Genomic DNA, 22,600 nt, shown 5'->3' on the forward strand with positions numbered 1-22,600 from the left:
AATATTTACTGAATATTTGTTGGGTGCCAATGCCTCTTTTAAACATTCTGCAAATAACAACTGGCCAAATCTCCACAACCACCTTATAAAGCGACAGCCATTGGGGAGGCACCATCTTATTATCCTATTTGTCAGAGGACAAACCTGAGGCTCCAAGAGACAAAGACACACAGCCAGGAAGGAGCAGCACTGCCCAGCTTGTGGGGGGTGGCAGGCCTAACTACTGACCACCAGGTCTTCTAACAGACCCCCATCCTCCACCAGACCCATCCTCTTTAAGGGGGATTCCGGCCCCTCCAGCCAGCCTCGGGTGCCCCTCGCTCACCAGCACTCGGCCAGGGTACTCCCGGCGCACCGCCACCTTCACGCCGCGGGCCTCGACCCGCACGGCGCGCGTGTAGCTCACGGTCTGGCTGCCCCGATGCTCGTTTTCCACCAGGACCCGGAAGGTTTGCAGCCCTGAGGCCTGGCCGCACGAGCCAGCCAGCAGGTACGTGCAGGTGCCCATGAAGTCGAAGCGTCGGCCATCGAAGCTCACGTAGTGCGGGTCCCCGGACCCCTTGCAGGTTCCGAAGCGGTCGGGGTAACAACCTCGGAGGCCGTTCTGGACGAGGCAGCGCTCGCCCTTCGGGCAGCCCTGCGTGTCGCTGCAGCGCACCTGGCCGGTGGCGGCGTCGCAGGTGCAGCGCCGCTGGCAAGTGGTGTCAGCCCACACCTCCTGGCCGGGCGCAAGCGGGCGGCCCTCGTAGATGCAGCCGCAGGACGAGGCCGCCACACAGGCGCCGCCGCTCTCCACGAAGCCCTCGAGGCACACGCAGCCCTCCACGCACTGGCGCGCCGAGCAGTTGGACGGCGCTGCGTCGGGGTTGCAGGAGGCTTGGCAGGCCGGGGCGCAGAGCTCGTAGCGGCTGTTGGCTGGGCAGGACAGGGCTGCGGGGACACGGGAGAGTGAATCAGGCCTGCGGGAACGTGCTAGGTCCTCCCTCCCCAAGCCACTGCGTACCCGCGGCTCCCCATCTTAGTTAATGGACGCCCATCCTTCTGGGTGCTCACGCCCCAAACCTGAAATGTAGTTGATTCCCTCCTCTTTATCTGCCGAACAACCAAGTTGTCCGTAAATCCTGTGAGCTCCATCTTCAGGAGCGATCCGGAATCTGACCTTTCTCCGTGCACCACAGTCCCCACCCTGGTGCTGTCAGCTCTCAGCTCCTGCCTGGTCTCCCGGCTGCTCCCATCCTACATCTCATCCTGTTCCTCACCTGCAGCCAGAGGGATCTGTGAACACTTGAGTCCCCTCTCCTGCTCAGAGCCCTCTGGTGGCTCCGTCTTGCTCAGGTTAAAAGCCAGAGTCCTCCTATTGGCCATGAGGCTCCCCAGGTTCCACGGTCTGCCCCCTCACCTCCTTGTCCTCATCTCCTCCTTCCAGTCTGCCTCTGGCTATCTCCACCCTGCACGGTGGCCTCCTCTCGGGTCCTCACACTCCCCCCTCTCCTTTTCCCCTCTGCCTGTACTGTATTAGCCTTTCCTCATTGAAGGCATGCAGAAGGTTCCTGGAACCCAGACGGCCTGGGTTCAAGTCCCAGCTCTCCCCTTCTCAGCTGTGTGATTATGAGCAGACACCTCCAACCTCTCTGTGCCTCAGTTTTCCCATCAGCAGGATGGGATAATAATAGCCTCCTCTATGTAGAGACATCCCATGCAGAGCGTCATTGCTAACTCACTCTGTTCCCTAATCCTGGTCTCTGCTCCAAAGGCACTCCCTCACAAAGGTCTTCCCTGAGAACTCTCTTCCTGAGCCTCCCATTTACTTTTATCCCATGAATTCTGTTTCTTTTGCTCTCTGAAGATATTCCACAGTTTATGGCTTGCTTCTGTCTTCCCTGCTAGGACTATAAATTCTATGAGAGTGGGGACCTGATCTGTCTCAAACATGGTGGAATCTCCAGCACCAAGGACAGGGCCTGGCCCACAAGAAATGCCCAGGAAATGCTGTGAAAACTAATGGAGAGATAAACGAATACACTGGTTCCTCTTCTGCACCAGGCATTGGGAAACTCAGTGGTGATGGTTGTGCTGGTGGTGATGGTGGTGTTTACTGGGCAGTGAGGACACAGCAGTGACCAAGACAAACCCCAAATGGCCCCAGTGTTTCCCTCAGACTTATGCCTCTCCGGAGTCCCTGTCTCAAGTCCTGAACCTGGAAGCCTTCTCCTCCTTCCTGCCCTGGGCTTTCTGCCTCCTGAACATTTCTCTGGGAGCCTCACAACGGCAGAGGCAAGTGTGTGTTGGTCCCCACTATGCCCATCACTAACACAGGGGTGGAGCCAGATAGGGGTTTAGGGGATGCATGAATGAATTAATGGATATATAAGTGAATGAATGATTCAGTGAATGGATACCTGGCTATGGAGCTTGGACTTTATCCAGAAGATGTCGGAGAGTCATAGAAGGGTTATAAGTGAAGTGATATTCACATGTCTGCTTTGGGACACCTCATGCCAAGCCTTTGCACATGTCCTTCTCTCAGCTTGGAGCCCATTGCTTGCCCCCTGCTTTCCCATCTAGTTCTAATCCTTTCTACAGGCTTCAGATTGGCATCCCTTTCTCTAGGAGAGTCTCCGTCACCCCACAGGCTGTCAGGAAGCTTCTCTGGTCTCGCATAGCCCCTCTGAACTTCCTTCATCCCAGCCCTGACCACTCTGGACCATCACTGTCTAGTGCTACATCTGCTTCAACTTTAGGCTCACTGTGGGCAGAGCCTGGCCATCTGGCCATTGCTGTGTCCTCAGCATCGTCCAGTTCCAGGCTGGACCACAGTCAATGCTCTGATGCAGGGGGCACCCCTTCCTCCTACCACATGCTCCCAGCCCCCACCAGGGCATCACTCACGGCAGTTGGCTGATGACCTCCAGTTCCCGACAGAGATGCCAAGCTCCAGACAGGCCTGGGTGTAGGCACTGAGGCCACGGCACAGGCTGGCTCGATCCCCATTGACCACACACAGGTCATACACACATTCCTTTAGGAAGGGCTGGGGGTCCAGGGCCTCGTGACAGGCAGCAAAGGGGCCGTTGAGCTGGGTCAGCATGCCACAGAAACGACTGTCCTCATAGAGCTGGGCCTGCTCTGGGGTGCAGGCAGGACAGTTTTCTTGGCAGCCATCCTCACAGAGGTAGTCCCCGTCATCCAGCTTCCAGCTGCTGGCAAACTCCACAGCATCGGGAGCCTGCTCCGAGTCAGGTGTAAGGAAGTCATCAGTGGGGTCACCATTATAGTTGCCACACAGTCCACGCACCTGGCCCTGAAAGCGCACGGGCAGGCTGAGTGCCAGCTGGGCATCCCAGTCGTAGCTGACCACCAGTCCGAAATCCAGCTCCACCACGGCCCGTGTCCCACTCTGGTACACTCGCAGGCGTCCCCCAGACAGGGAGGCAGGCAGGCGTGAACGCTGGTTGTCGATCTGCGGAGGGAACGAGGAGGGGAGGGTCAGATCCCCGTGTGGTCTGGCCTTCAGCCCCTCATCTCTTCCCACACGTGTCCCTCCTCTAGCCACATGGGGATTCCTCCCTCCTGTTAGTGCCACCCATCAAGCTTCAGCATCTTTGCTCCTGCCTTTCCCTTGGCCCAAAAGGTTCTTTTCCTAGAAATACACATGGCTCACTCCCTTGCCTCTTACAAAGACTTTGCTCAAATGTCACCATCTCAGGGAGGCCATCCCCGAGCACCCTATTTTATATGGCAACTCCTCCTTAGTCCCTGTTCCCTTTCTCTGCTCTATTTTTTCCCTCTAGTGTCTAACTTTCTAAAATGCCATCTGCAACAACTATCTGATGTTTATTGCTGTTTAGTCTCTAAGTCATGTCCAACTCACTGCAACCCCACGGACTGTAGCCCACCAGGCTCCTCTGTCCACAGGATTTCCAAGGCAAGAATACTGGAGTGGGTTGCCATTTCCTCCTCCAGGGGATCTTCTCAACCCAGGGATCGAACTCACATCTCCTGCCTTTGCAGGCGAGTTTTCTACCACTGAGCCACCAGAGAAGCGCTAATCTGATGTTTATCGTCTCTAACTTGACTAGACTGTCAGCTCCACAGGACAGGGGTTTTGGTCTCCTTCAATCACTGCTTCATCTCCAGATACGAGAACAGTACCTGGCAGAATAGCAGGCACTCAGTAAGTGAATTAGGCACTGCTGTATTAAGTATACACTCACTGGGCACTGACTCTGGGCCTGGCCCTGGCCTGGGAGAGCCCTGGAGATATATTGATGACCAGATCCCACTCCACTGGGGGAGACAGACCTGTCACTGGATAGTGACAGATCCTAGTGATCAGGGCTGGGACGATGGAGAAATAAGAGGCTGCAGGAGCCTAGAAAAAGGGCAGACCTAAATTTTCAGGTCAGGAGAGGCTTCCTGGAGGAAGGGACACTGAACTGAGCTGTAAAGGACCAGGGAGAGAGAGAGCCACAGAAACCAAGAGGGAGAGAGGTGTTCCTTTGCAAATGTCCTTAGTGGAGACAGAGAGTCCAGCTGGGAGATAAGGAATGTATTCTCTCTGTCCCCAGGACCATTTTCCTCTTCCTGAGCATCTCTTTCTGATTCTTTCTTCACACAGTCTTGTCTTAGCCAAGTAGATGGAGTGTAAAACAAGGGATAACAGACAGAGAGGACAGCATGAGCAAGGTCAAAGGTAAGACATCATTCATTCAGTCAGCAATGCCTCCCTGAGTCTTCCTGTGTGTCCAAGTCTATGTCAGGCAGTGACTGAGACAGCCCACATTCACAGGCTCTCAGTCCAGGGACCACTGTCCAAATCCATCTCTTGCTTAAGACCAGGGGTCTTCATTTGTTCATGACACAAGTAGTATCTGTTCAGTACAGGAAACTTCAAGAGCACACATGATTAAAAATGAGAAAAGAGAAAACCACCTATATTGCTACAGACACACACACACATATTTATGCATCATGCAAGTTTCTTTTTCTACTTTTAAATACATTTTTTTTAAAATAATGAGCCCATCTGAAGTCACCATTTCATGAACCTCTATTGTCTCTAAAATAGTCTTGTGGGCATCCTAGCATCATTCTACCTGTAACTCTAAACCTTTGCTAAGTCACTGACCTCTGTAAGGATCTGACAAAGTAATAGTTCATCTCTCTGAAAAACTACACAGGAGATACATGATCCTGGACATAAGTTCAAGGGATCTGAGGTCCCCCTGAGTTTGTGTTCAACCTATCTAGACCTCAAAAACACCTGCTTTAATCCACACGGTTATTGATCTCACAGATCCACCTGCACACTCATAAGATGAGAGAAGTACAAGAATATTCATGGGGACTTCCTGGCTGTCCAGTGGTTAAAAGTCCGTACTTCTATGGACTTTTAAAAAGTCGAAACCTGCAGAGGGCGCAGGTTTGATCCCTGACTGGGGAACTAAGACCCCACATGCCTCTCGGCCAAATAAATAAATTTTATAAAAGAGATCTCCATTAAAAACTATAACTTTAAAAAAAGAATATTCAGGGCAGTAGTGCTCACCATCATGAACACAGCATCCAATCACAGGGGGCTGAGCAAAAGGAACCATAATGCATTCAGCCAATGGCAGGCTGTGCAGCTATAGAAAGGAAAGAGGAGGCTCCCTCCCCACTGAGGAAACAGCTCCAGAATGCACTGTTCAGGGCAAAGTCAAGTGCAGAACAGAGCCCACGTACAGTACTGTTTGCTAACAAAGGGGAGAGGTAAGAATGTGTGTCTATATTTACTTGTATTGGCATAAAGAAACCCTAGATGAACACTCAAGAAATCCGTAAAAGTCGTTACCTGTGGGGAGCAGGGGAAAGCAGGTGGAGATGGGGGTAAAAGCAGGACCTTTCACAACGTGCCTTCTTGTTTTGAGCTGTGAATGCTTTATCTATTAAAAAATTAATTTCAGCAACAGGAAAGAACTTTGAAACTACTATGCTGAGCTTAAAGAAGCCTTCCACAAAAGGCTTCTTGCACTGGCTGATTCCGTTACTATGAAGTTCTTGAACCAGCAGAAGTAATCTCTGGTGGAGAAAAGTTAGAACTATGATTGCCTCTATGCGTGGGTTGGCCATTGTTTGAGAAGGGACATGAGGGAGTTTTTCAGAAGGATGAAAACATTCTGTACCTTGACAGAGCTTAGATGTGCACATTCATCAAAACTCAGTGAGCCGTCCACTTACGATGTGTGGATTTCGTTATGTTTAAATTTTATCTCAAAGGTAAACAAAAATGTAAAAATATTATATTCTAGTTAATGGTATACATGTTGAAATCTCTAGGGATGAAGTGCGTTGATGTCTAGAACTTACTTTCAAGTGCAAAAGAACAAATTTGCAGTCAGTTGTAGTGAGGTGGGTGAACCTGGAGCCTGTTAGACAGAGTGCAGTAAGTCAAGAAAAACAAATATAATACATTAAAGCATATATATGGAATCTGGAAAAACAGTACAGATGAACCTAATTGCAGTGAAGGAATGGAGATAACAGACAAAGAGAACAGACTTGTGGGCACAGTGGGGGAAGGAGAGGGTGGGATCAACTGAGAAAGTAGCACTGACCTATATACACTCCCGTAGGCAAAACAGGCAGCTGGCGAGAAGCTGCTGTGCGGCACAGGGAGCCCAGCCTGGCGCTCTGTGATGGCCCAGAGGGGTGGGATTGTGGGCCAGTGGTGAGAGACTCTAGAGGGAGGGACTATATATACAAATGTCTGTGTACATATACAGAGACATATAGTTTTGATTGATTTACCATGTTATACAGCGGAAACCAACACAACATTGTAAAGCAATTATCCTTCAATTAAAAATAACTTTAAAATTAAGTGAATAAAAAGAGGGATTGTTGAGTGGACAGAGGGACAGGCAGATGTTAGATGTATGATGAACTAAGAGGAGTAAAGTGTTTAGAATCTAGGCAACTGGCAAATGAGTGTTCACTGTACAACGATTTCAATCTTTCTGGATGTTTAAGCATGTTCATAGCAATATAGTAGGAAAAAAATCACTCCTCATTTATTTTCCTATTATTAGATTGCTGTTATTTATGTTGGCTGAGTAGCGATCCATTTACCAGAGGCAGAATAGCCTAGAGGTTAAGATGCAGGCTTGGGAGCTACCCTGCTGGTGTTCCCAGCTCCATCTCTTACTAGCCTGAAGCTCTTGAGTAGTCATTCATTGTTCTGGACCTCAGTTTCCTCATCAAAAAGTGTTAATAGTGCCTACCTCCATAGATTGCCGTTAGCATTAAATGCATTAATACAATAGAAAGTGCGAAGAAACAAACCCAGCACATAGTAGGTACTCACTAAAATTTTAGGGTTTGGTCACTTAAGAAATTCCCATTGTTGGATATCTGTCTTCTTTCTCTTCCCGACCCTCACTGCCTTCTTGATACAATAATATAAACACATTGGCATAAACCTGTTTTTCTAACCATATCTCTGAGCGTTCTTAAAACTTTTAGAAATCGAATTGCTGAACAAAAGGATTTTAAGGTTCTGCCACTGGTTTTCAAATCCCCCTTCCCCAGCCCCCACGCCCTTGGCCCACTTCTCTGCACCCTCCACCCCATGGCAAAGAGCTTGGGTCTGGGGTCCAACACCCAGACATTGCCTCCTCCATCTGACTGGCAGGCGGCTCCTGGGTATAAAACTCTGATGGCTCCTCTGGATCCTTACCCGGGCGAAGCCAACTTCCCCGCGGGCCAGTGACACTGCATGGTTGTAGGCACGCACGGTCACCAAGCCCACGTAAGAGACACGGCGGCTGCCTCGGTGCTCGTTCTTGGCATCGACGCTGAAGGCAGGCAGGCTGTCATCGTTACTCTGCAGCTCCGCCAGTGAGTACAAGCATGTGCCCATCATGTCGTAGTAGCGGCCGTCGAAGGTGGTATAATGGGGGTCACCCTGGGCACGGCAGGTAGCCACGGGGGCCACGCACCTGGCCTGCCCATTTACCACCTTGCAGACCTGCCTGGCAGCACACTGCTTGCCTTCACAGGGGGTCTTCTCCAGCGACCGCTGGGCTGGGGAGGGAAGGAGGATGGCCACAGAGAAAGAATCAGGAGTGTCCACCCAGTGGGAATCCTGGAGTTCTCCTGCCCTGGGGAGTTTGGATGGCTGACGCCCAGCCGCCCATTCAAGAAGTGGGGAGACTGAAGTCTGGAATTTCATAGGGAGAGAGCGGCTCAGGCTTGATTGTTCCTAGGTTTGGTGGTTCCCCAGTTTAATATGGCTCAGCCCCGAGGAACTGGAAGGTGGTGAAGAGCCACTGGCAGGGACAATCACAGAAAGGCCTTCATTTTTGTTTTTTCTCTCTGTTTCCCCCCTTTCCTCTACCTTCCCACTCAGGGTAAAAGGTTAAGGAATCCTTTTTTAAAGATAGAAAGTGGGGACTTCCCTGGTGGTCCAGTGGTTAAGATTCCATCCTTCCAAGGCAGGGGGCTCAGGTTTGATCCCTGGTCAGGGAACTAAAGTCCCACATGCTGTGCGGTGTAGTCAAAAAATAAAAATAAAATAAAGATAGAAAATGGAAAACAGACTGTTCAACAGAATGGAAATGGCAGAGTTAGGTTGCCTATATTTGAATCTTGGGACAACTAATTACCTGTGTGACGCTAGAAAGTAATTTAAAATTCTCTGTGCCTCAGTTTCCTCACTTGTGACATGGGGGTGATAGTAATACCTTCTTCACAGGGACAGTTGGGAAGGGGAGAGTGGCCAGGTGTAAATAAGCTAAAACATAAGTTAGGGTTTGGAACTGATCTCAGGTGTTAATGAGGTTATTATCTGTTATTAACATTCACCTGTCTTTTCCCCATCACTAATCAAGCCCAAAGTGGCCCTTTGCAGCTGAGTGGCTTCCATGCCCTGGAGGGTGGACAGGAGTGCTGGGGACCCGTGTCTAGGATCCTTGCTTCGGGAGGGGGGCCCACACAGGAAGAAACAGCTCTTCCTCCCCTGTCCCCTGGTCTTCCAAAGCTCTTGCCTTCTGACTGCTCACAATAATGGCTCACCCTTGCGTGGCCCTGCTCACTAGCCTGATGCCCCCTAAAGGCTCCACTGCGTTAACTTATTGCACTGTCACTTCACAATCCCGTGAGGGGTGCAGGCGTTCTTCCCATTTTGCAGATGTGGAAACAGGTCCACAGAGGTGAAGTCACAAGCCCCAGGTCACACAGGCAGAGGTGGGATCTCAACCTGGGAAGTCTGGCTTCAGCATCCGTGCCCTCAAACGCTGCACTGCCTGGTGGCAACTCCTCGACAGGCTGGGCCCCCAAGCACACACAGGGCCGGATCCTAGAAATGAACTATGTTAACACATACAAGGCCCCTAGAGTGGTCCCTGGTATTTTGAGAAATACTCCCCCCACGGTATCCATCATTATTATATTAATACTTTTAGATCTCCTGAGTTTGGCTTTCATATATGAGGTGTATGTGTGAGGGAGGGAGTTAGTAACTGGTATAGTTGTAGCTTCCCAGAGGGGCTCAGTGGTGAAGAATCCACCTGCCAATGCAAGAGATGCAGGAGACGAGGGTTCAGTCCCTGGGTCAGGAAAATCCCCTGGAGGAGGAGGAAATGGCAACCTACTCCATTATTCTTGTCAGGAAAATCCCATTGACAAGGGAGACTGGCAGGCACAGTCCATGGGTTTGCAAAGAGTCAGGCATGACTGAGTGACTGAACACACACATAGTTGTCTATCAGTTGCTAGAATAACAAAATATTTTCAAGCTGGTTGGTAAGAAACTGCTGACCTGATCCCAGCCCGTAAAGATCCCTTCCTCTTGGCACCCTGGCTCTCCCCAGACCCCCTCCTTCCACAAAAGCAATAGAAAAAGGGCTGATGCCAGACACCCTGCGGGCTTCTAGAACCCTGCTGCAGAGCTGTGTCTGGTATCTCTGCAGACTGGTTGGGACTCTGGGTCTTGCCAGTTGCTAAACATTTAGAGAATTGCTTCTGTGGTAGGGTTGGGGGAAGAGGACAGGGAGGACCTGGGAAGGCTTAAGGAAAGGAAGGATGGCAGGGAGGATTCAGGTAAGTGGGAGGCAGCTCAGCTGACCCAGAAACCACAGATGAGCACAGAGATAATGGGAAAGGGGAAAAGGCAGGAGAGTCGGCAAAAGGGTTACCATCTGGACAGGGTCAGAGGTCATTTTTTGTCACTCACTCCGGCCACAGGCAGCTGCTGTCCCGAAGCTCACGTCCTGGTATAGCCCGAAGGTGAGCAGCCCAAAGCTGGTAGCGGCCTCGGCCACATGGACACTGTCAGTTGTGCCAAAGTCCAGTTCGGCATATGAGAACTCACTGCCTGGCACAGCGGCCCAGGAGAGTTTGGCCCCTAGCCTCTGCCCATCCATGGTCAGCTCGCCAGCAGCCTTGGTTGGCGTCACCACCAGGGCCACACCCTTAGAGCCTGGCACACTCCTCACCACGTAGGCAGGGCAGTAGGCCGCCACATCTGGGATCAGGACCAGGTGGGGGTCATAGGTCTCTCCATCTTTGGTGGTACCCGCACCAAACATCAGGACTTGGATGCCCAAGTCTGCAGACAGGTAGAGTGGCCGGGACTGCTGGATCTCAAACTCTGCCACGTTGCCTGCCTGGAGCCCCCGGGAGCCAGTGGTGCCCCCCAGGTGGTAGGTCAGCCTTGTGGCCTGGCTGGCCATGACGTAGATCACATCATGCTGGCTGTGGAAGGACAGAGGGGGCACCACGTAGCGGGTGCCCCAGGCAGACGTGGGTAGCAGCTGCTCTACCACATGGTTGCAGTTCGAGTTTCTCTGGGCACAGCTGTGGCCGGAGAGGACAGCCACGGGGCTGCTGGCAGTGACCTTTGACCCCGAGAGGTTAGATGTGCTCTGTATCTGGGCCACCTGGTAGGGGTCCAGGGTCACATTCAGGACACGGCCTGCTGCGTAGGACTTGCCCTTGAATGTCACCGACCCCTTCAGCCGTATACTGACAGAGGCACCGGCTGCACCCGCCACCACAGCAAACTCCTGGAGGTTCCTGGACGAAGGGCTGGAGGGCGTGAGCACAAAGTACTCAGTGCCCAGGGCGCGGACAGGCCTCAGCAGTGTCACATCCGCCGTGCTGGGCTTAGCGTTTACCGCCTGCACCGAGATGGCACGGTCAGCGCGGACCACCACCGCATGCTGGAAGGTTTTGCTGCCGACCATCTCAGCCTTGGCGCTGATGTTGACCAAGACTGACTGCCCTGGCCTGACAGTGACCTTCTGTGTGGTGCCATCTGCCCGGCTGAGGATGGAGACTGAGGTGAGGCTGTCCGACAGACTGGAGAGGAGGAGGCAGAGATAGGCCTTGCTGTACCCGGGATTATAGTTCTGCAGGAAGGCCGTGAGGAATTCCTCACCCCCGCTGCTCTGGGGGTCCACTGAGGCCTCCTGGGTCAACCCTGGGGTGAGAAAATGCAGTCGTGGGTCTTGCCTTATCCAATCCCCCCTACCCCTGTCAGAGAAGCAGCCTCCTGCCCTGTGCCTGGCTCGCAGGTTGAAACATTAACATGAGTTTCTGTTTTCTCTCTTCTCTCTCCTTTTCCCTTAGTCACGCAGTGATCACCTACCAACCTTTCTGGCTTTTGCCTTCCAGAAGCCTGAACACTTCAGACAGGGCTCTCAGGCTCAAATGCTGATGGGGCCCAACAAGAGACATAAATGTGTGAGACAGAAGGGGCGACTGTGGGGCTAGAACATTCATATGCCATACGCATTGCTATTGGCTTTAATCTGTTGTGGTTATGATGTCTTATAGGTTCTCCCTTAAAAATGTCAGATCTTACCATTTTTCAAAAGAAATTGGAGAGTTGAATTTCTGTGTGAAATTTCCAATCCAAAATTGTTTTAAGTAAGCAGTATGGGGACGTCCCCAGTGGCTAAGACTCCGAGCTTCCAGTTCACGGAGGCTGGGTTCAATCCCTGATCAGGGAACTAGATTCCATATGCTGGAACTAAAAGTTCAAGTGGTGCAACTAAAGATCCCACTTGCTGCAACTAAGACCCGGTGTAGCCAGACAAATAAATAAAACAAATACGGCACTGTGGGGCCCAACCTCAGGTGCCAGTTTGTGATTTCTGTGTTCACAGGATGAAGCATGAGTGTGAAGGGTAAAAGGGGATTATGAGAGTATGGACAAAATGTCTCCTAGCAATAGAGAGGAGTGGGCACTTTTCAACACCTCCATCAAGGAAGAGATCCTCCAGGGCTGAGAGGAGACGGGGAGAGGAAGAGAGAGATCACTCTATGGGGTCTTAGAGAGTGTTGTGGGGGGTCACAGAGGGACTGTCTGCTGAATAAGGGGAGCCTTGAAGAACATCCCAGTGTCCCACAGCACCAGGGGATCAGGGGGATGAATGTAACTAGAGTAACCTAAATAGATGTTGACTGGTAACTAGAGGCCCCAGATGTCCCATCCGTCCCCCGAACTTTGGCTTTATGTAGGACTCTAGTCCTGGACAAAGCCCTAGAGAATTAGGCACCAAGCCCACCCCTCCAAATGATGTTAGTGAAATCTTCCATCACCTCCACAGAATGAGGCTCTAAGTCAAAACTTGAGTTGAGCTGCAGAAAATCAAGAAAGTAGCAATTCTTACCTACTTGAATTCAGGGACTAAAGATTTTACCTGCTTCCCTCCAGAACTGACAGAGGATGGGTGAATTCCACCACATTTCTCTGCCTGATTTAACGGCCCTCTCTCCCAATCTCAGCGAGCCTGAGGTCACACTGGGAGATGGGTTTGCAGAGGTGGCTCCAGTGGAGGGTGCTGACCCAGGCAGGCAGAGTTCTTCAGTCTGGAACCAGGACATAGATGGGATTTCGGTCTAACTTACCCCACAGGAGGGTTGCTCCGGCCCAAAGCATCCACCAGCTCCGCAGGGAACCCATGTCTGCAGTGGGAGAAGAGAGGGGGTCATGGGAGGCGGATCTGTCCCTCTGTCAGAGGACAAAAGTGCCTTGTCTCTGGACAAGGGCTACCTGGGCACCAGGAAGGCTGAGGTGAGCTGGGTCCAAGGGCCAACGTATGTATAAGGGGAGTTGGACATCTGGTGGGTCTGGTGGTTGGGCAGGGAGGGCAGAACAGGAGTCGGATGTCCTGTGGGTCTGGTAGCGGGTGAGATGGGGAGGCCTGGAGCCAGGGGCAAGGGTAGGGGACCTGATGTCCTGCTTCTAAAGGTGACGCGGCCTCTCTCACCTGCAGGTTCCTGGAGCTGTGGGAATGGCCTCTGGGCTGGCCTATATAGTGGAGTCTCTTAATTCCTCAGGCCACTCCCTGGGCCACCTGCCACACAGATGGTGCCAACTTCCTGGAGGAGGCTTCTGACCCCAGGGTCAGCTGGAATGAGCACCCTGGAGGCCTGTGAAGGGTGAGGGCAAGCCTGCATGCCTGATTCCTGAGAGGGGTGTGAGAACAGCTGGTGGCTGTGCCTAGGGAGTCTGCTAGAGACTTCAGTCCTGGCAGGGTGGTGTCCCCAAGAGAAACAGCTGGGGAGCAGGGTGCTGAGGGCCTGGACCTGGGCTCTCAGACGGCAGGGAGCAGGAGCTGAAAGTGGCATTTGGTCCTGTTTGCTGGTTTGATGGCTAGATTTGTTTGCTTTTTTTTTTTTTTTCCTTTTGGCTCCTGCCAGGAATAATAGTGAAGGACTCACATCCGGGTCCCCAGTCCCCTCAAGCTCTTCTCTGGCCCCCAGCTATCCATATCCTGTTTCCAGTCACTCAAGGCCGGGGGAGTGGGGAAGGTCAGATGTGGGGGAGGGGGCGGGGGGGGGGCAGGAATCTGAGCACTTGACCCAGGGCTGTGGAGTGGGACACAGTACCTCCACCCCCAAACCACAGGATCTCCTGGGTACCTAATCTGCAAAATGGGAACATCAGAAATAGCCTCATTGGGCTTATTTGTCTCCCAGAGGATACTGTAAACTCTCAAGGACTGTAGCGGGGAGGCAGGCTCTTCTGGTGTGGCCCCAGGTGGGGAGCAGGTGGGATGCAGGGGCTGGAGCTGCCTGCAAAGAAGGATGGAGGCCACTGTTTCCTGGTTCCACGTAGACAATGGGCTCTGCTTTCTGGAGAATTTGTTTTCTGGGAGGTGTTTTATTTTCCTGAGAAGGGTCTAGCTGAACAAGTTTTGGGCGATGTGGTGCCCCCATCAACCCAAAATCTGCCTGGGATGGGAGATGGAGTTCTAGGTCACATCTAGGGGAGCAGAAGCAGAGACAGATGAGAGGAGGTATGGGTGTTCAGAGATGGAGTCACTTCCTCCCAAGGGGCTGGCCTGACCCATGCCCTGCTCTCCTCCTCCCAGCCTCAGGACTCATTGTTTGCTGGGGAGTCTCCCCTGGGAACAGCAGCTGCAAAGCCTGGCTGTCCTCTCAGACAACACCCCAGCAGCTGCTGCCCCCAGGACTTCTCCTCCCTTATCACAAGGCCTGGGCCTCCAGGCGGCCAGGGTGGGTGGGAGCTGTCATAGCCCCCACCCAGGGCAGGTTCCCAGAGGGAGAGATAAAGACTCAGAGTTGACTGAAACCCAAAGTCAACCGGGAAAATGAGGTGAGCAAACAAGAGACTGAATGAGAGCCAAAGGTATCAAGAAACAGGTAGGGGTGAGGGGATGCATGGGGAATGAGAGCTTTGTGTGGTGGCTTCCTGGGTCCTGAGGGAAAGGATTGGGAGGAGGCGCTGCTTCGAGTCCTGAGGAGGAAAGAGCTATTTGCAAACAAAAATGTCAGATCTTCTATATCAGATAGATACCCCTCATTTAGCCTGAGACATCCAGAGAATTAAGGGCTGAGGGGCAGAGAATTAGGGTAAGACACAAGGTGATTCTTCACATCAATCTCTAAGCCTTGAGGTCTCCCCTGATTAACCCAGAGAGGAGCCTTCCCCCATCCAAATCCATGGCTGCATTCTGCAGAGTCCCCAGAAGTGAGGTGGTGGTGGAAAGTCCCCACAATTTAGGATGTGACACCCCTGGGACCTTCTCCCTCCTCTCAGAGCCCAAGGGGTATGAGTGCGGTAGGTGTGTATGGAGGGGGGTATGCTATGACACACCTTGTGCCCTACTCCATGCCATATCAAATTCTCAGAAATCCCACTGGTGATCCCCGAGATAACCTGTGGGGGCAGTTCCTTGCGGTCAGTAAAATCACATCCGTCCTGCACCAGCAGTCCTGGGCTGAGCCCAGACAAGGGGGTGTTTGTGTGTCTGAGCCTCTGGCCTCTCCCTGCTGACAGGTTCCGTTGGGGGCAGACCTGTGTTGGTCACACCATTGGAGACCCCTGGGGCCCTCTGGCTTGTCTGGGTTTTGGAGATCCAGAGCACAGGTGGAGAGAATTAATTCTGCAGCTCAATTCAGAGTACATTCAGATCAAGGAGGTCAAAATTGCTGGAAATGTTGAACTTCATTCTTTCATGCTCTGGATCCCACAAGGGGTCTTTACACCTCCTTGGGGATTCCTCCATCTTGCCACTAAGCTCCCTGAGGTTCAAACTTGACCTTCTTCCTCCTTTGCTCAAGAACATTCCATGCCTCTCTGTTCCTGTGAACGCAAGTCCACATTCATGGCAGGGCTGTCTGAAGTCCTAATGCCCCACTTCCGGCAACTTTCATCTTGCCGGTGCAGTTCCTTCCACTCTTCATCATGTTCTACCTGCTAACTCCAGGCCTGGAATCTAGATATCCTTTTCTATATGTGTCATTTCCCAAGAACCCGAGGTAAGGCTAATCTCTTTTATTCCTCCTACGTGGCACTGGCCATCCACTTCCTTGATTTACAGGAGCTCCCTTTATTTGTTTTACCCGCTTGAAACTTTAGACCTGCTACATCTATGGTCCTGTTCTGCACCTCCCCACCCATGTCTCTCTCACCCACCACAATCTGACTTCCATGTGCATTGAAATCGTCTGCTAAACCCTCCAATGTAGCTCCTCTGTAACATTTGACACAAACACTTCCTCCTTAAAAATTTCGAATGCCTTGGTTTCCATATCACTTTCTTCTGGATCTTGTGTTACTTTGGTCTGTTTCCTACAATAACTCTTTTAACATTGGTGTTCCTCAGATTCTCTCTCTGCTTATTTCTCTAACTGCCTCTTTTTTCCAGGAGATCTTTTTGTTGTTGTTCAGTCACTAAGTCGTGTCTGACTCTTTGCAACCCCATGGACTACAGGACGCCAGGCTTCTCTGTCCTTCACTATCTCCTGGAGTTTGCTCAAACTCATGTCCATTGAGTCAGTGATACTATCCAATGATCTCATCCTCTGTCACTCCCTTCTCCTCCTGCCTTCAATCAGCATCAAGGTCTTTTCCAGTGAGTCAGCTCTTCCTATCAGGTGACCAAAGTATTAGAACTTCAGCCTCAGCATCAATCCTTCCAATGAATATTCAGGGTTGATTCCCTTTAGGATTTACTGGTTTAATCTCCTTGCTGCCTAAGGGACTCTCATGAGTCTTCTACAGCACCTCAATTCAAAAGCATCAATTTTTCAGCTCTCAGCCTTCTTTATGGTCCAACTCCTACATCCGTACATGACTACTGGAAAAACCATAGCTTTGACTATATGGACATTTGTTGGGAAAGTGATGTCTTTGCTTTAAATATATATATATATATATATATATATATATATTTTTTTTTTTACAGCTGAGCTGGGTCTTCACTGCTATGTGGCTTTCTTTCTAGTTCCAGGGAATCAGGGCTGCTCTCTAGTTGCAAGGCACAGGTTTCTCATTGCAGTGGCTTTTCTTGTTGCAAAGCACAGGCTCTAGAGCACAGGCTAAGTAGTTGTGGCTCATGGGCTCAATCCCTCCACAGCACGTGGGATTTTCCAAGGTCTGGGATGGAACTCGCCTCTGCTGCTTTGGCAGGTAGATTCTTTACCGCTGAGCTACCAGGGAAGTCCTCTCCAGGAGATCTTGTATGTGTCCGCTTATACTGTTTTCGTGATGATGAAACTTCTGTGTTTTGGGCTGTCCAGTGTGGTAGGCAATAGCTCCATGTATGTACTGAGCTCTTTTAAACATTTTTTCTTTTATTTATTTGTTTGGCTGTGTTGGGTCTTAGTTGCTGCATGCATGATCTTCTATCTTTGCTTCTATCTTTGCATGAGGGATCTTTAGTTGTAGCAATGCAAACTCTCAGTAGTGGCAGGTGGGTCTAGTCCCCTGACCAGGGATCGGACCTGGGCCCCTGCATTGGGAGCTCGAAGTCTTAGCCACTGGGTCACCAGGGAAGTTCCTCTATTGAGCTCTTGAAATGTGACTAATGTAATGGAGGAACTGAATTTTTAATTTAATTAATCCATTGAAAATTAAATTTAAATAACCACCTGTAACTTATGTCTGTATTAGACAGGATAAAACTCCAGAAAACTCTATCTGCCACCCATACCTACCTACCCATCTATTCTCTTTTATACCCATTTTCTATTCCTGGTCCCCTTGTAGAAACCATTCTAATTTGATTCATGGGAATATTTTTAATGTCCTCTTGAAATAAAATACACATATTGGTAAATGCACAAATCATAAATGTATGCAGCTCATTGAATTATTTAAAAATGAATATATCCTTATAACCCACAACCAGGTCAAGAAAGAATATTTTCAGCAGTCCAGAGCCTTCTGAATTTCCCTTCCTAATCACTACCCACTCCCTACTTGCCATGCTTGCATGCAGTCACTCAGTCGTGTCTGACTCTGTGCAGCCCTATGGACTGTAGCCTGCCAGGCTCCTCTGTTCCTGGGATTCTCCAGGCAAGAATACTGGAGTGGGTAGTCATCCCCTTCTCCAGGGGATCTTCCTGACCCAGGGATTATAAGGAGTCCCTGTTATGACTTCAAACACCACAGATTGTTTAGCTTGCTGGGTTTTGTTTCCCCCAACTCCTTTCTTTTTTGGCCAAGCCATAAGGCATGGGGTATCTTAGTTCCCCAACCAGGGGTGGAACCCGAACCCCCTGCATTGGGAGCTCGGAGTCTTAACCAGTGGACGCTGTTTTTGAACTTTACACAAATGAAATGTCCATATTGTTCTGTGTCTGGCTTCTTTCACTCAGTATTATCCTATGTACATAACTGCAGTTCATTTTCATTGCCATATGATACTTGCTTGTTTAAAAATCACTACATAGTTCCCCATTGTACTGTTTCCACTTTGGGCTAATGAATTCTATCTTTTGACACACGTGCAGTTTCTGTTGGGATGTGCTGTGGAGTTCCCAATGCTGGGTCACTGGGCTTGGCTTTAGTAGATGCTACCAAACATGTTTCAGTTTCAACTCCGATAAATGACTGGTACGGTTGCTCCTTAGCTTCACCAATATTTGGCCTTGTTAGACTTTGTAATTTTAGCCATTCTAGAGGTGTAGTGATGTTGTGTTGTGGTTTTAATGTGCATTTCCTTGTTCTTTTAATGAGGTTGAGAACTTTTCACATAGTTATCGGCAATTAGAATCTCTTTGCAATTGGTGATTTTAGTGATGTGCTTGTTCAAGGCTGCCCATTTTTTAAAATTAGGCAGTCTTTTGGTTTGGTCTGTATGACCAAATTGTATGACCAATTGGTCTGTATGAATTCTTTATATGTTCTGGGTACAAGTCAATTATGGGTTATATATTTTGCTTTTTTTCTCCCACTCTGTGATTTACCTTTTCAAAATTTATCTTTTTCTTTTTTTGGCTCAAACCACAGGGCTTGTGGGATCTTAGTTCCCTGACCAGGGATTGAACCCACAGCAGTGGGTCCCAACCACTGGACTACCAAGGAATTCTCTCTGATCACTTTCACTTTTTTAATACTGAAAAATTCTTAATTTTAATGTGGTTCATTTCATCCATCTATAACATTTTGTGACTGGCCTTTTTTTTCCTGTGTTGAATTCATCTAATCCATAAACATTTTTGGGCTTCCCAGGTGTGCTAGTGGTAAAGAACCTGCCTGCCAATGCAGTGAGACATAAGAGATGTGGGTTTGCTCCCTGGGTTCAGAAGGTCCCCTGGAGGAGGGCATGGCAACCAGCTCCAGTATTCTTGCCTGGAGAATCCCATGGACAGAAGAGCCTGGTGGGCTACAGTCCATGGGGTTGCAAAGAGTCAGACGTGACTTAACGACTCAACCACCAGCAGCACTGAAGACTTTCAAAGGGACACTTTGTGTTCGAGGTAATGGTCAGTGAGAGTCAGAGCTATGGTGGCTATTGACTCTGATGAGGAATGAATAAGTATTCCTTGCTGTTCCCAGGAACTGTGATCAAATGTTGACACTCTTTTACACCTGGACTCTGTAGAGCAGGTTCTCCTACCTAAGGTGGAAACATGACACAATCCAGGAAGCTGAAAGAATGCCTCCCAGCCAGAGATAATACCCTTTTTCTCTTCTTTGAATAGGTGAACTACAGCTGCATGGCAACTTCCTGCCCGAGCCATGCCCTTCTCCCTCAGCCACAGATGGTTCTGAAAGGCAAAGCAAAGGCAGCAGGTAGTGGGCAAAAATATCTAACTTAATATTTCAAAGCTGAACTGATGTAATCCCTGTGAAGAGAAGCTTTTGGAAAACCTTTAAGACTGAGAACTCAAAGAGTTGGGTTCCCTCCTAGAACCCTGTAATTCCTTTACCAAAACACATTTCACATCATCTTGTAATTGTTTTTTTGACCTCCTTGATCTGAATAGGGATGTGTTTATTTTGCTGATTAGTGAATCCCCAGGGCCTGGTATAGTCCTGGCTCTCGGCGAGTACTTAACAATTATTTCCTGATTGAATGGAATGGAGAAATACGCGAAGATCTGGAGGAGTGAAAGAGATTTGCGGGGTTCAGTTCTGTCTGTTATATTGGCCTGTGATGGAAGTTGTCCTTTCCATAGCATTAATGGAGAGTGGTATATATATTTTTTAATATTTATTTATTTTATTTTTATCAGTTATTTGGCTACACTTGGTCTTAGTTGTGGCATGTGGGATCTTTGATTTTTGTAGCTGCAGGTGGTATCTAGTTCTCTGATGAGGGATTGAACCCAGGACCCCTGGATTGGGAGTGTGGACTCTTAACCACTGGACCACCAGAGAAGTCCCTGGAGGTTAGTAGAGACACTTTGCAGAGGCAGAGTGGGAGAATCAGGCTGCCTGGTCATTTAAAATGGATATGCTTGTTATACTTCAAGTATACAGCTCAGATCAGTGGTCTCTGTGCTCATCAGACCTTTTCTAGGAGAAGTAACAGTTGAATATTTTAGGTTCAGTCAAATTTTGTTATGATATACAACATACATGTATTAGCCAGATATGAATAAATATAGACCATGGGAACTACATATCTGAAATTAACATAAATATTTAAAGATTTTTAAAAATGCAAATGCCCTGGTGGTTAAGAACCTAAGGTCACTTGGCCCCTCTGTTTCTCATTTGTCTGCCTTTTTTCTTATATTCTTGTGGGTTAATATGAGCATTTCTTATAATTCCATTTTGATTTGTAGGTTTTTTTGGGGGAGGGGGTGTTGGGTCTTCCTTGCAGCATGCAGACTTCTCTAGCTGCAGTGCACTGGCTTCTCTAGTTGTAGCTTGTGAGCTTAGTTGCCCCTTGGCATGTAGGATCTTTTGTGCCTGATGAGGGATCGAATCTGTGTCCCCCTGCATTGGAAGGTGGATTCTTAACCACTGGACCACTAGGGAATCCCCTATATGCTTTTTGGGTACATTTTTGTTGTTGTTCCATCACTCAGTCATGTCTGACTCTTTGGGACACCATGAACTGCAGCACACCAGGCTTCCCTGTCCTTCACTATCTCCTGGAGCTTGCTCACACTCATGTCCTTTGAGTTGGTGATGCCATCCAACCATCTTGTCTTCTGTCGTCCCCTTCTCCTGTCTTCAATCTTTCCCAACATCAGGATCTTTTCTAATGAGTCAGCTCTTCGCATCAGGTGGCCAAAGTATTGCAGCTTCAGCTTCAGCATCAGTCCTTCTAATGACTATTCAGGATTGATTTCCTTTAGGATTGACCTCCTTGCCGTCCAAGAGACTCTCAAGGGTCTTCTCCATTACTTTGGATAAAATTTCTTAGCACTTGCTTTAGGACTTACAAATGAATATGTAACTTATTACTCAATATTTTACCACTTTGATTGATGTGCTGAAACTTTACTTCCATGGAGGTTCTTTCACCTTCTTCACTTTAAAAAAATATAATTGTTTCAAGTATCACCTCCATCTATAGTAAGCACCACATCAAATGATATAATTTTTTCTTCAACCATAATTGATTTTAAAAACCCATAAGCAAGGTAATATACTTAGTCCTGAAAAAGGTAATATATCTACCCATTCTGTTATTCTTTCTTTCTGAAGTTCTGAGACTTCTGTTATCATTTGGAGCTTGGAGAACCTCCTTTACCCATTCTTTAACAGCTGTTCTACTGAAAAGACACTAGCTTTTCACCTAAAACTTATTTCCCTTTAATTTCTGAAGGGTAGTTTTGCTGGCTATAGGATTCACAGTTGACGGTTCTTTTCTCTTGGCACTTGAAAAATATGATGTCATGCTTTCTTCTCAATGGTATTAGATGAAAAACCCACTGTAATTTGATCAGTGTTTCCCTGTAGATAATGTATCATTTGTCTCTAGTGCTTTCAAGATCTTTCTTGCCTTAGTTTTCATAAGGTAAGTAAGTAAGTAAGTGTTAGTTGCTCAGTCATGCCCGACTCTTTGCAACCCCATGGACTACAGCCCACCAGGCTCCTCTCTCTATGAGATTTTCCAGGGAAGGATACTGGAATGGGTTGCCATTTCCTTCTGCAAGGGACCTTCCCAACCCAGGGATCAAACCCAGGTCTCCTGCACTGCAGGCAGTTTCTTTACCCACTGAGCTACAAGCGAATCCCTTTCATAAGGTAATTGGTGTGTATTTCTTTGGATTTACTCTGTTTAGCTTCTTGAATCTGTAGGTTTATATCTTCTGCCAAATTTTGTAAGGGTTAGTCATTATTTCTTCAAATACCTTTTCAGCCCTGCTCTTTCTTTTTCTCCTTCTGTTACTCTGTGATACAAATGTTAGATTTTGCATAATTGTCCTGCAGGTTCTCTAAGGATTTGGTAGTTCTTTTTTCCTGTCAATTTTTTTTTCTGATTTTGTTGTTTTGTTTTTAATAAATAAATCACATTTTAATCACTTGGCTTTGTTTAATCCACAAGATCAAGTTTACAGCTTTTTATAGTCTGTTTTCCCAAACCACGTGACCTAATGTGTTCTCTGAAACCTTTAATATTTTAAGAAAAACTTGTTCCACCTTTCATTTTGCAACCCCAGAGATGACCTTCCTTACACTCCCCATCAATGGCCAATGAGTCACCTCAAAGAAACAGTGCTGGAATGGTGGTAAACTACAGTCTCAAAGACCCTCAGAATAGTCAAAGAAAAAGAAAAAAGTTATCGAGGAAGACAGCCTCCAATGTTCCCTGGAATGGCTCTCCCTGAACATCCCACTCACACCCTGTGGCCACTCTGGCCAGGACCCTGGAGCATTCTGTTCCTTCTGCCATCT

The 22,600-nt window shown here is 48.8% G+C and overlaps 1 protein-coding gene across 2 annotated transcripts in view; it reads right to left on the reverse strand.

Moving 5' to 3' along the window:
• Nucleotides 1-22,600, reverse strand: part of FCGBP (Fc gamma binding protein) — a 52,904-nt gene that overhangs the window by 28,826 nt on the left and 1,478 nt on the right. The window contains exons 1-5 of one of the 2 annotated variants that reach the window (NM_001435058.1): nt 13,257-13,274; nt 12,895-12,951; nt 7,718-8,064; nt 2,890-3,460; nt 326-930 (exon numbers count right to left, since the gene is read on the reverse strand). In NM_001435058.1, coding sequence (NP_001421987.1) covers nt 326-930; nt 2,890-3,460; nt 7,718-8,064; nt 12,895-12,949 — 1,578 coding nt within the window. In that variant the 5' untranslated portion in view covers nt 12,950-12,951; nt 13,257-13,274. Of the gene's footprint in view, nt 1-325; nt 931-2,889; nt 3,461-7,717; nt 8,065-12,894; nt 12,952-13,256; nt 13,275-22,600 lie in introns of those variants that run through there. The other variant, XM_059877540.1, reaches the window with a different exon arrangement.

Source organism: Bos taurus, chromosome 18, assembly GCF_002263795.3.
Source record: "Bos taurus isolate L1 Dominette 01449 registration number 42190680 breed Hereford chromosome 18, ARS-UCD2.0, whole genome shotgun sequence".
In the NCBI taxonomy this organism is placed as follows: domain Eukaryota; kingdom Metazoa; phylum Chordata; class Mammalia; order Artiodactyla; family Bovidae; genus Bos; species Bos taurus.